The sequence below is a fragment of the Phalacrocorax aristotelis genome, unplaced genomic scaffold (genome assembly GCF_949628215.1).
Source record: "Phalacrocorax aristotelis unplaced genomic scaffold, bGulAri2.1 scaffold_34, whole genome shotgun sequence".
In the NCBI taxonomy this organism is placed as follows: Eukaryota; Metazoa; Chordata; class Aves; order Suliformes; family Phalacrocoracidae; genus Phalacrocorax; species Phalacrocorax aristotelis.
Genome location: NW_027441361.1, coordinates 564,293 through 577,655, shown reverse-complemented (window position 1 = coordinate 577,655; position 13,363 = coordinate 564,293). Strand labels below are relative to the sequence as shown.

The following is a 13,363-nucleotide window of genomic DNA, read 5'->3' as shown; positions in this document are numbered from 1 at the left end:
GGGCTCTGGCCAAGGGCGTCAGTAGTGGGGACTGCAGGACACTGAGCAGGGGACTGTCCAGAGGAGCCTGCAGGGGATCGTTCTGGGGACTGTCCACAGGACTGTCCTCAGAAGTCTCCTCTGCCGTCTCCGGAGGAGCCTGCAGGGGATCGTTCTGGGGACTGTCCACAGGTCTGTCCTCAGAAGTCTCCTCTGCAGTCTCCGGAGGAGCCTGCAGGGGATCGTTCTGGGGACTGTCCACAGGTCTGTCCTCAGAAGTCTCCTCTGCAGTCTCCGGAGAGCTCTCCTCGGAGATATCCAAGGGCAGCCAGGTGGGGAGGACTGCCGACACCCCGCCCTGGTTCCCCTTGGTGTCTTGCAAGGGGGAGGCCGGCACACCCCTAAAGGGGTCGGCATCCCCCAGCATCCCCGATTGCAGGCGGCGTTTGCACCAGCCGCCCTCCGCCTCGTACTCCAGGAGGTCAGGGTCTTTGCTGCAGGAGGCAGTGGTGTCCAGGCTGTCGGGGAGATCGGCGAGGATATTTTCACCGTCCACCAGCATCACTGCTGCCAACTTCTCCACCTCGCAGCCGCCCTCTGCCCTGTACTCCAAGAGGTGGGGGAGCTTGTTAAGTGAAGTTGTTAAGTCGAGGACATTGGGGATGGTGTCCCCGCCATCCACCAGCCCCGCCGCCACCAGTGGCTCCTTGGGGCAGCCGCCGTCCGCCACGTACCCACAGAGGTCAGGGTGCTCATCAAGGGCCTCGGCAGTCACGTTGGGGACACTGGTGGTCAGGGTGGTGTCCTCACTGTCCCCTAGCCCTGCCACCACCACATGGTCCTGGGGGCAGGCGCTATCTGCCGTGTACATGGAGAAGTCGTGGAGGTCATCGAGGAAATCGGCGCTGATGAGGCTGTTGGGGAAATGAAGGCCATTAGGGATAGTGTCCTCGCTGTCCCCCAGCCCTGCTGCCACCACTTGCTGATGGGGGCAGCCGCCCTCTGCCACGTACTCGGAGAAGTCAGGGACCCGGCTGAGGAAGCTGGTGAAGTCGTCGACGTCGTCGACAGAGACCTCGCCGACCCCCAGCCCCGCCGCCGCTGCTGGCTCCTTGGGGCAGCCGCCCTCCGCCACGTACTCGGAGAGGTCGGGGAGCTCGTGGAGGAAGGCGGCGAGGCTGGGGCTGTCAGGCCCATCGGGGGGGCTGTCCTTGCTCTCCAAGGTGTTGAGCCAGGAGAGCACCAAGCTGGCGATGGTGTCCTCTGCCAGCTCAGGACAGGCCTCAGCGAAGGCCTGTGGCCCCTGCTCGGGCAGGTCGACGGGCTTCTCTGGGGCTGCCGGGGCGGTCTCCACTACTGAAAAAGCAAAGAGATCCAACCCAAGCGCGGGGTGATGCAAGCTTTCCTTGGCACAGGGCAGCTGCCCGCGGGCTCTGCCACCCCCCAGAGCTCACCTTTAGGCTCCATCCTGGTTCTGCAGGTCGGCAGAGCCAGGGCGGTCTGGTGGGGGCTGGCAGCAGGGACACTGTCCTCGATGGCCACCACTTCCTTCTTGAAGCCCTCTGATAGCTTCTGGGCGCTGCCGGGCAGGGTGTGGAGCACAGGGTGCTCCTGGACCCAAGGTGAAGCCGTGGGGCGGCACGGTGGTGGGTCGCCGGTGTGGGCAGGGGCACGCAGCAGGCAGGAGCCCGTGGGGTCCATGGGCTCTTGCTGGTCCAGGGTCCGTGGCCCCATCCCCCTCGGCTGGTGGGGCACCAGCGCCTGTGGCACCACCTGCTGTCCCCAGCCGTAGGCAGGGGGACAGGGAGCAGCCATGGTGGGGAGCGACACCCCATGGTTTAGCTGCACCCCGTGGGGGAGCTGCTCCCCATGGGGAAGCTGCACCCTACTGGGGAGCTGCACCCCACTGGGGAGCTGCAACCCAGCATGGAGCTGCATCCCATGGGGGAGAGGCACCCCAGCTGGAGCTGCACCCCAGCAGGGAGCTGTACCCCCATGGGCATCCGCACCCCACTGAGGAGCTGCACCCCAGCGGGGAGCTGCATGCCTTTCGGGTGCTGTACCCCCGTGAGGGAGCTGCACCCCAGTGGGGAGCTGCACCCCGTGAGGGAGCTGTGCCACTGGGGGAGGTGGCACCCTGCTGGGGAGCTGCACCACCTGCCCCGGGGCCCCCAGGGGCCCTGGCACCGCCTGCCAGACGGTGGGCTGGGACAGCTGGTGGGTGACGGTGTGGAGCTGGGCAGGCTCACCAGACACTGCCAGCCCCGGGACAGAGGGCAGCACGTGGGCACTGACCGGTGCTGGCATGGCTGGGGTGGTGAAGCTCATGCTGGGCACCTGCGATGCCGTGGGCAGCCGGAGAGGGAACCTCTCTGTTGGGGGAAGCAAAGAGGGGTGGTGGGGTGAGGTATTGGTGGGCAGAGCCCGTTGGGGGGTTACCTGGAGGGCAGGAGCACCATGAGGAGCAGGAGCCTGCTGCTGTACCTGCCTGGCGGTGGGTCAGTGTGGGGTTTGTTTGGGGCAAACACTGTTCTGGGGTTCTGTCCCCAGGGCGATCATTCCACCAGCACCTGCCTGAGCCAGCCTTGCCAGGGCTGGATTTGTCATGCCTCAGCAACTGCCCATCACCATGATTTCCCATCCTGCTGATGATTTTCTGTCCTCTGTGCTGATTTCTCATCCGGATGAGGGTTTCCCATCCGCGCCATGAATTCCCATCCCAACGATGATTTCTCATCCCAGTGATGGCTTCCCATGCCAACAATGATTTCTCAGCCCTGGGATGGTTTCCTATCCCAATGGTTTCCCATGCCCACAATTTCCCTCCCAAGCATGATTTTTGTGGAGAGGTGAATTTCCTTCCCAAGGGGAAGGGATGCAGCCGGTACAGGCGGCCCTGCGGTGCTGCCATGGGTGAGCTGCCCCATCCCCACCACTGGGGCGGGATGGGGCCCTTTTTGGGGTTGTTTTTGTGCTGCCCCTCTCTGCCCCAGGGTGGGGATAATGCTGCTCCCAGCCGTGGGGATACCTGGCGCTGGTGGTACCGGTACCTTGTGGCCATGCTGGGGAGCTCTCGGGCAAATCTGGCAACTGGCCTGTGCCAACTGAGGAGAGAGGCTGGGACGCAAAGTATAGCGGTACAGAGGCACCCTCACATTCGTGCCCTCGAGCTGTCCCGTTCAAACTGAGGCACCCCAGATGCAGTCTTACACGTGTTTTTAGACCGTTCAAGCATTCATCTCCAACGCTAGTTGACCGGTTGATACTTAACACACACGTGTGCACTGCTGTTTTGCAAAGCAACTCTAGTTCTGTGGTGTCGTCATCCCTCTGCTTGCTTTTTCTGAGAGCCGAGTTGCAGATCCTGCTTCCTGTACCTGGAGAGATTCCCTATTCGATGTGTTTGCTTTTCTTGCTTTTAGACTAAAGGCAGATACGCACTGTAGTGTAAACTTCTAATTTGTTCCCATCCCAGAAGAGTCTGATTGTCAGTGTTTGACTATTTCTTGCATTTGGGGAGAGGGGGCAGGAGATGGCAGGTATTCCTCTGCCCCAAATCTGGGGTTTTTGCATACTAGCCATAGAGGAAAGAGCAAGGGTGCCAGCTGGCGAGCCATGCAAAAAAGCAGTTTCCTTCATAAGTGATTGCGACTAGTTTCCTAAAGACAAAGTCCGTTTCAGGCAAGAGCAAAAGAACAATATCCCAAACAGTATTGTGTTTGTGCAGGTATTATGAAGGAAGCGTTAATCCTTTCCAAACTTGAAACGCAGTAATCAGTTTCGCATGTTAGCAAATGTTAGTAGTTCTCTTTCTAAGATCTCTTTTCTGCCCTAAGCTGGTCTCTGTGCTCCAGGTTGTCATTCTGTATTCTGTGTTCCTCAGATTTACGGAGGACAGAGAATCAGGTGCAGTGATTGAAATTACCGCTATTGAAATGCAATCCTGGCTACAGGATTGTTGCTGTCATTCATGTATTCATACAGCCCAGTAGTACGTCAGCTCCGCCGGCCTTATTTGAACGGTCGTGTTTTCCAGCCTTCTTAAAGATTTGCCTCTCCACCACAATGAGTAGCCGTTGTTAGCTTGTGGTTTTGCCATGTCTTTCTGGTGTTGGCTCTGAATAAATGAAGTACACTGGTGAGTTACAGCGTCTCTTGCACAAACACTACAGCAGCCTCCTGGTGCCCATGAAGCATCTGCAAGCAAAAAACCCTGAATTTATGTGGCTCTGCGTGCAAGCTTTGGGTGTATTGCTGCAGTAGTTGTTGCAGTGCTTTCAGGCCCTCCCCAGTAATTCTGGACACCACAGTGTTGCGCTTCTAAACGTGGCCTTGTTCTGGGGGTTAATTGAAATGGGTGTGCCTAGCGCTGTCTTGTCGATGCACGCTCCGTTTCTGGTTGGGCGGCACCCTCTCCTGGTATTGTAATGCTGCCCTAAATGAGAGGAGAGGTGCTGCTGTCGTCAAGGATCAGGTAAATAGCTGTATGCGGTTCAAGGCAAGAATGGCACTGCTGTTCTGACACGGAAAATGAACCAGGCAGATGAGCTTTCTGTTCCTTCAGCTGGAAACATTGCAGAAACCACTGTTAGAGTGGCTCCTGTTTGGGAGCGAGGAATGGAGGCTGTAGTGGTGAAGAGGCCTTCCAAAATGCGTTACTGGCCTTGGAGTGTGTTCCTCAAGGTAAGTGGATGAAGCAACCCTTGTGTGGTGATGTAAAGTACGTCCTTGTCCTTCCTCCCCTTCGGGAGGTGCGTGGCTGTAAGTGCGAGCCCGGTGGTGTTCTAGCAGTGGCAGGCAGCATGAGCCTTCCTCTTTGCCCCTAAATTCCACAGCAGCCTCCGAATTGCCCTCTGCTCATGGGGCACTTTGGATGGTGTATGAGTTGTTTGTCAACAATATCCGTGGTTGTATGTCTGATTCATCATGAGTAGAGCGCAGCTACAGATCAATGAGTGTGTGAAATCTCAGCAAGTTTTCAAATGTAATAACTACTCCCTAAAATACTGCAGCATTTTCCAGATTATCTTAAAGCAAATTCTGGCAATTGAGACCTTTCTGGGTTTTTTCACAGGGCTCCTAAGTTGCGCCTAATCCTAGGAACTGCTTTCAGGTGACGTTTCCACTCCTATTTTCAGTCGATACAGCACACGTAACAGATTTAGTATTTTGGCGCTGTGATGGCTAAGTATGGCAGATATCTGAGCACAGGGCTTGGGCTTCCACAAAGAAACACTGTTCTAAAGGTGCTGCTGCTGACATTTCTGTGACTTCTTTGTCAGGTCACTGATGTTTGTCACTCAAGTAAACTTGCACCTCAGAGTGTCTGGGCTATGGCTGTTCTTTCTTAGAACTTGAAGTACTGCGTCTGGTAGCTGTCTGTAATCCTGGGGATATACAGCCTGGCTAAAGGTACCTTCGTATTTTGATGGTTGGTTATTTAAGAACCCAAAACGGTAGCACAGACTTTGTATTTTTGATACTTCCGCAGCAGAGACAAAATACCTGAAGTCCCTGAAGGGGGGGATCACTGTCTGTGTATCCTCTTTCCTGGGCTTTTAGGACAGGAGCAGGGGTGAGGTTTTGGAGATAAGCACCTCTTCTCTGCCCTGGGTTCAGCACTGAGATTACAGACATTTTCTGTCCCTATTTTACAAGTCATCAGGTCTGTTCTCTGGGTGATGTGAGGGAGGAGAGGGGCCCTGTATATGGGAGAGAAAAGGCCGTTGCCCTAACAAAGGCAATAGGTAAAAAGGGACCTGAGAGGGCTCTAAAAGGATATGCTCTGAGAACAGCTATCCTCAGCCTTGGGATATGGAACATAGACTGTGCAGCAGCAAATAGAAAACTCAGACCTGATAAAACACTAGCACGTACCTCCCGCAGCAGCCCAGTGATGTTGTCCCTCTCTGTGTCACAGCACCCTGTCGTCTCCTCTGTAACAGTGACAAAAGTCAGACGAGTTCATATTTCTGTGGGTTTACCTGGCCAATACTGTCCCACCCTCATATTTTTTCCTGTGTTGTCCAAATAACCTTACTGCGTTGAGGAAAATAATGAGAAGTGTGGTTAGGGACTGGAAACGGATGGGATGGGGTAAGGGAGGAAAAGAAATACCCATTTTAAGTGTGTTGTGTTTATTTTTATAATCCTGATGTGAATGCAGTCCTCGTCCCAGGTAATGTGCGTCTCTGTGCGTGTGCTGGCCCTGGTGCTCGCTCTCCACTCCGGTGTGTGGGGAGGCTTTGCTGGGCCTCTTCTTGCTAAAGTAGAGGGTGTGCCTGGGGTACCTGGAGCGGGAGGGCTGCCTGGGGAAGGCTGTGACACCCACAGATCACGCCTCTGGTCTTTTAAAATCAATCTGTGCCATTGCTGCTGTGCCCTGGAGCCGTTCCTGAAAGCTGCTGTGCGAGTTGCAGTTGGTGAATGCGGTCAGTCTGCGAATTTCAGTGGGTTTTCCCCTGTCAGCAGAGAGCCACGTGGAAAGGGGATGTCTCAGCCCACACTTGGTTTTCCTCGGGACTTTGGCAAGTAGTTATTTGTGTAAGAATTTGCCCCCAGAGTTGGGAGACGCGTGGAGGACAATATCCTCCTGCTAAGCAGAACTAGCTGTGCTGCAGGTGGCAGAAGGGCAGTGTTTCAAATCGCTCCTAAGCACGATGGCAGTCATTTGTGTTCAGCTCCTGAACAGTGGCTCCTGCCCAGCAGCAGGATTACAACAGGTAAGAATTATTTTTGTGTGGTTCAGTAGCTCACTACTGGGAAGATGCCAGATGGGGATCTGTAGCTGAGCCGTGGGGAACTCAGGTGGAGGATGCTTCAGATTTGGTCCTCAGCTGTCACCCGACACTGAGAAGTTACCTGGGATTTGATTGCTGTGAAGTCAGCATGGTCAGCAAATGTACTTCAGTGAAATTAAAAAGGGAGAAGAAAGTAGTCTTTGAGCAGAGATTCACAGTTTCTTCAGCAGTTCCGCCAGCTTTCAGGGATGGCTCTTGAGATGGAGGTCTGACCCCCTCTCTGCACTGGCATAGTGGCCCCCTTCATAGCAATAGTTGTCTGGTCGTGTTTGATTCCCCTGGTTTTAGCCTTTGTTCAATTACGGACAAAGCACTTTTTTTCTGTGCTATTGCTTCCGTAAGTCAAGTCAAGCTCTGCAAATTTGGGTTTCAGGGTTCCAACAATGAGTTGATTTCCTTATCCCTTGAGGACGAATATCCCCGTGCACACCCCAATGCACACTTTAACCTGTTGCGAGCGATAAATAACAGACGAAATCTGATGTGCTATAACTTGTTTACCCACAAAGCAAAGTGCAAGAGAGGCTCCAGCTAAAGGGAAGGTGAGGTATTAGGGACAGGGTAACAAGGCAGAGACCCCCCTCTCCCCCCGCTGCTGTGTTTGATTCTGGAGGACACGCTCCACATCCATGTGTTGTTTCAGAGGGTCTTCGTCTCTCTGTTGTTGTTTTATTTGTTGGTGTACCCTGCACTGTCTCCTGTTGTTGAAAATCCGACTGCTGGTGCTGCTTCTAAAGCAGAGTTGTGTCCCCTTCAATGAAACTTGCCAAGTCAGGTTGAACTGATGAAGCAATTGCTGGGTTGTTTTTTTTTCCCAGTAGTTTGCTGTTGGAAATGTCAGCAGTCTGTCTCAGAGGGCAAGTGTATTCCGATTCCCAAATCATCCTGCTGCAAATGCATGCACATCAAATACCGCTTCTTTGTGATGCCCGTAGGCCCAGTGCTCTTTCGCTGGCTTGAGAGCAGCAGGTAGCTCGGAAGCTCTGCAGCGCCAGGGAGGGATGGGGCCAGGCGGTGCTGGTAGGGGCACCCAGCCTGGCTGCCCACAAGCAAAGGCTGTTGGGGTTGAGCCGGCAACTGAGCCCCACACAGCCGCTTGCTCAGCCCCCCACCGGCAGGATGGGGAGAGCATCAGAAGGGCAAAAGTGAGAAAGCTCGTGGGTTGAGATAAGAACAGTTTAATAATTAAAATAAAACCATAATAACAACAGCAATAATGCAAAGAAAAGGAAAATAAGGAGAGAGAGGCGAAACCCGGGGCGGGGGGAAGGGGGAATGAACAACCCAGACACACGGCACGTGACGCGGCCGCTCAGCACCCGCCGACCCGCCGATGCCGGTCCCTGAGCAGCAGCCGCCCCTCTGTGCGCCCACTGCCCCGGGTAATAGGCTGGTCGTGGCGTCACATGGTACGGAATGAGCACCCCATTGGCCAGTCAGGGTCAGCTGTCTTGGCTGTGGCTCCGCCCCCCCGGCCCCTTGCCCACGGGGCGGAGCGTGGGAAGCTGGAAAGGTCCCTGGCTGCTTCGCCAGCTGCAGCGAAGAGGAGTGACCCTCTCCCAGCCAAAACCAGCATGGTCGCCACCCCTTATTCCACACCGTTTTCGCCATGCCCAGGTCCCATACGATGCAACGCAACCTCACCAACCACCACCCCTCCCCTCCCCAGCCTTTGGCATCATACACAGACATCACTCCCTTTGTCTATGGCCCTTCCCTGTAAAATGTCCATAAAAACGTCCACTTGTGTTTCTCAGGGCAGCTGCGGTGCCGGGTCCGGCCCTGGCACAAGCAGAGGGACAGTCCCACGCGCTCCCATCATGTCACCCCCAGGAGCTCCCCGCAGGGGCAGGGAAGGATGCTCCGGGGGTTGGGAGCAGCTCCCAGGACTTCGGACACCAGGCACGGCCACCCTGGTGCCACACGGGCGGTGTGTAAGCGTTGCCGCGCAGGTGGGGGTTTGTGCCTCGGTTTCCCCGTGGAGAATTGCTGTGTCGCTGCAGAGGGGGGTGATGGCACCCCCGTACCGGGGCTGGGTGTACAGCCAGGGCTGGGCTGCTGAGGTGTCCCCTACCCACAGGAGAGAGGGTCAGACAGAGCCCGGCGGTGCTGGAGGGAAACAAGGAGGCAGAAGGGGTTTTTTCTTCTCCATTTTTGTTTTTAATTTGTAAATAACTTTCCATGAAAAACGTTAAATTGCACACGTGTATCTGCAGCTCTTCAGTATCATATAGAGGCCCCAAAACAGGAAAATATCACAAAAACAACAAATAAAAAGAAGCATCAGCAATACAGATACCAACACCTACAGTGACCCCCCCCAAAACCCGCAAGAGGCATGACCCTTGCTCCCCAGCCCCGGGACACTGTCCCCAGCCTACGTCAGCTAGTGAAAGGCAGAGAGGGTTTATGGTGGTCTAGACCCCTTGGCAACGGCAGCGAGGGGTTTGGGTAGAAAAAATACCAAAGCCAGTTGTGGGAGCGACCCCGTCCCCGCTGCTCCTCACCTATCGCGGACAATTCCGGGACCCTTGATGAAACCTGTTGCTGCTGCTGCAGGAATCCTCCCTTGCCTGGTCTTGGTTTACAGAACGATGAACACAAGCCTTTAAACAATGAAAATATAAACCAACTCCCAAACTGCATTTCCCCTAACCCCACTCTTAGGAAATTCTAGTGCTAAAAATACAGGTTCCTTTGAATATATAATCGATAATAGATTCTATAAAAACATCTAAAGAAGCAGACTTGCTGAATTTATAAACCTTTTGTTCTTCCCTAGGTAGAACCTCCCTAGGAGGGAGGTTGAACTCAGAGGATCTAGAAGGGACCTCTACGTACTTGCTAGCTAATTATCACACTATACCTATGACCTACCCTAGGCAGAAAATAGGAAAAAGAGAGAGAGAAACAGAGGGACGAAGGGGTGAGAAAATTGCACTTAGTCTATCGAGCCCTAAGCCACCAGGATCTCATGTCTTGGATGGGATTTAGCGGGTGCTCTGTTAGCCCTGAAGGAACGTAGGCCGTGTCCATTGCCACGGGGAAAAAGAAAAAGACAATTCACATGTATTCCTTTAAAAGCAAAAAAATAAGCAGTGTTGTATTTCTTCTCCTGAGGAAACTCACGGACTAGAGACTTCTGACGTGGCCTTTAAAGCTCTATCAAGCTGTTCCTGTGGTGTTGGTTTTTTCTCCCCGCGGTGTTTCTGTGAATAATCTTACAATGAAGCTGGTAAAAGTCCCTGTGAATGTCTCTGTCTCTAGAAACTCTTGTCCCTTGTAAGTCCCAGCAGCTCTGGGGGAGCATCCTACTAAAGCCTGTGCGGGCTTTGGAGAGTGACTGGCCCCTTATAAGAGGGACACCAGACTGCTCCAGTCGCTCACATCTGCTGGCAAAGAGCCGTCGCTGAGTTCAAACACCTCCTCCACGTTGCCGGAGTTGGAGAGGTAATCGTTTGCCCCTTGGTGCCAGGGGTGCTGCAGGAAGGCCGTGGCCATGAAGGTTTCATCAAAGTCCAGGTTGTCGTGGTTGGATTCGGTGAGGACGTGCTCCTGCCCCTGGGGAGAGGCGATGTGGTGCCCGTGTAGCATCAAGTCCAGGTCGCGTGTTATGGGGCTGATGGGAGGCGTGAGCTCCAGGTCCCCAAAAGTGGAGAAGTCTCCATTCAGGGTGGTGTTGAGGATGGCTTCCCAGTCAAGGCTGCCTTTCAGTGATGCCAGCTCAGTCTGCTCTTCCTGGGTCAGCAAGGCAGGGTTGGAAAGCCGAGGTGCCTTGGCCGTTTGCTCGGGCAAGGGCTGCTTGCGCTTGTGCCCTGCTTTGCCATCCGCTGGGTTCCAGTTCTGGTCACCGGTGACTTCTTCAAACTCTTTCAGCAGCTGCTGTAGCTCCACGCTGACGTTGAGGCTGTTACTGGAGGCGCAAGCTGAAGTGGCCGGGCTGGCGACGCTCTGTGCTTCTTGCTGGGCTCTGTCGGTGACAGCTGGGTGGATCTGCACCGGGGGCATCCTCCGCTTTTTGAAGGCACCACTCTTGAGCTGGCCGGCGTATTGGGGGTCAAGCTTCCAAAACCCACCTTTCCCTCGCTCGCCCTTCTCCCGGGGCACCTTGATGAAGCCCTTGTTCAAGGAGAGGTTGTGTCGGATGGAGTTCTAGACCCAAAACAGGAAAAAACCAAGGCTGAACCTCCATTATCTTTGAAAGGTCGTGGAGGACAGGAGAGGTGCCCGAGGACTGGAGGAAAGCAAATGTCACTCTAATCCTCAAAAAGGGGAAGAAGGAGGACCCGGGAAACCATAGGCCAGGCAGCCTCAGTCGAGTGGTTCTGAAGCCCTGAATGTGCCTGGAGTGATGTGACTAATTCGAAAGGAAACTCAGCTATTGGGTAAATGCCCCAGCGTTGGACTCCACAAAGCTAAGACTGGATTAAGGGATTGGATATGGTAGAGGTGGGTGGTTTTTTTTGTAATGTTGCCTAGATACCTTTATGCTTATTTATCCATAACCCATAGTGCTGAAGAGGAAAACCAAGGCTTGAACACTTAGAGCTGTTGAAAAACATGCGCACACCCACACCGCACCCCCCCCCCACCCCCAAAACCCCTCCTCCGGGCTGAAGCCCGGGTGTGTTGGCTCCTTTCCAAAGCACTCAGCTCCCACAGGGATATCTCCATCATCTCCCCCCAGAGTAGGTGGCATGACCTTTCCAGGCTGTCTTCATGTATGGGAATGAGGAGAGGGGATGAGAACACAGCCAAGAAGAGACCAAACCGAAGAGAGAAGAGACCTAAAAAAGTAGAGAAGAGACCAAAAAGAGAGAGGGAGGCAAGGGAAGCAATAAGAAAAAAAGAAAAAAAAAAGGAGAAAAAACAAAAATGAAAAAAAAATAAAAAAGAATAAAGAATAAATAAAAAAGAAGAAAAAATAAATAGAAGAGAAAAAAGAAAAAAGAAAAAGGAGAAATAAAAAGTAGAAAAAATAAGAAAAGAAAAAAGAATAAAGAATAATAATAAGACAAAAGAATAAAGAAAAAAGGAAAAAAGAAGAACAGAAAGCACTGGGCTGCCAGAGGTGCTGGCGACCGCCCTGCGCAGGGAGAAGGTGGGCAGCACCCGGGCAGGGGGTTTGCAGCGCCGTCGCCCTGCCCTGCCCGGGCGAGCACCGCTGCCGGGATCGCTGGCGTGCTGCGGGCGCGGGCTGCGAATAACCCGAGCAGAGGGACGAGCCTCCCGGGTCCCTCCTGCCCTGCCACAGCCGAGAAAGCCCCCCGTGCCGGAGGTCCCGTCGTGTGCCGGAGGAGGGCAGCGAGCCAAGGTGGCTGGGAAAAGCCCCTGTGCTTCAGGCTGTCCCCAGAGCTGGTGAGCGTGGGGGAGCTGGCCCCTGCCCCCCGAGGGCACGCTTGTGCTGGCTGGGGACAGCAGCCCTATTTGACCTCTCTTGGGTTTCCCTCTGAGGCCTCACCGGCTCGTCACAGTGATGGAGCCTCCTTTGCCTGTCCCGGGGTCAGGAGACCTGCCCTCTGCCCTGCTTGGAAAGCAGCAGCATTTCTGCTCTGGACCTCCGCAGCGAGGGATTTGCGCAACAATCTGCCTGGGGGTCGGCTCCGTCCCTCTCCTACACCTGCTCCTCAGCCCCCAGAGGCACTCGGCCTGGCGATTTCATGTGTGCTCACCCCCGAGGGACTGGGGACCCCACGAGAGCGCCAGGAAGGTGGAGCTGGGCACAGAGACGCCTTCGCCCCAGCACCAAGAGGAGCCAGAGGGACCAGCAGACCGGTGGGTACCTCCCCGCTCCCAACACGGCCCCGGGCTCTGCCCTAGAATGGCTCCTTCCCTCCGCCGCCCTCGTGGCCGTGTCATTTCTGCACACCCAAGCTCTTTCCCGTTACAGCCCTTCCCCGCCGGCTGCCGGCATCGCTCTCCTGCCAGCGGGATCCAGCGTCCCCGCGGGACCTTGCCTTGCACCGTGGGGGCTGTGGAAAGCCCTCCCCAGCCCCGTGGGGAGAGGGGAGAAGGCAAGAAGTCTCCAAATCTCGTACCTGCCAGTTGGGATCGGCGTGTCGGAAGTAGCAGAAGTTGTCAGTAATCCACTTGTAGATGGCGGAGAGGGTGATTTTGGGCTTCTGGCTGGCTTCCATCGCCATGCAGATGAGGGTGGCGTAGGAGTAGGGTGGCTTGATGTGTGGGTTGGTCTTGTAGTCAATGTCCTGCACGAGCTGAGGGTGCGCGGCCATGGGGTGGTGCGCCGTCCTCAAGGTGGAGGAGGAGATGGGCTTGCAGGGAGTGTGGGGCATGCCCATGCGTGCCGGGTCGGCGGCCGGGGGTGAGCACGGCGCGGCAGAGCTGGGGATGCTGTGACAGTCCTGGGGGTCCGGGTCACTGGGGCAGCAGGAGGACTTGCCCATGCAGGCGCTGATTGAGAAGTCCTGCAGCCACATGAGGCTGGTCAGGCTGTCGTCCAGGTCGTCTGAGTCCCCCACGCTGCCCTCCGGCCCTCCGTCCTTTCCTGCCTGCAGGCAGCGCAGCCACCCCTCAGCCATGCCTCGGCACTTCGGCAGCTCCTGCTTTCACGGGGTGCACGTGAA

General features: G+C 55.3%; 1 protein-coding gene and 1 long non-coding RNA gene across 4 annotated transcripts in view; one reads left to right on the top strand and one right to left on the bottom strand.

Annotated features, from left to right (window-relative positions):
• The window catches only part of LOC142051435 (uncharacterized), a 175,215-nt gene that overhangs the window by 4,548 nt on the left and 157,304 nt on the right, over positions 1-13,363 (top strand). The gene's annotated exons all lie outside the window — the stretch shown is intronic.
• LOC142051433 (forkhead box protein J1-like) lies at positions 10,131-13,334 on the bottom strand. Its single transcript, XM_075080566.1, has 2 exons — positions 12,818-13,334; positions 10,131-10,931 (listed from the first exon to the last, which is right to left on the bottom strand). The coding sequence occupies exons 1-2, from the start codon at positions 13,316-13,318 to the stop codon at positions 10,131-10,133; spliced, it is 1,302 nt and encodes a 433-aa protein (XP_074936667.1). The 5' UTR covers positions 13,319-13,334.

Bases quoted from the DNA above. Each gene is read 5' to 3' on its own strand.
- LOC142051433 (XM_075080566.1), bottom strand. From the start codon at position 13,318: ATGGCTGAGGGGTGGCTGCGCTGCCTGCAGGCAGGAAAGGACGGAGGG. The intron at 10,932-12,817 runs GTACGAGATTTG...TTTTGGGTCTAG, and splicing joins ACGCCGATCCCAACTGGCAG to AACTCCATCCGACACAACCT.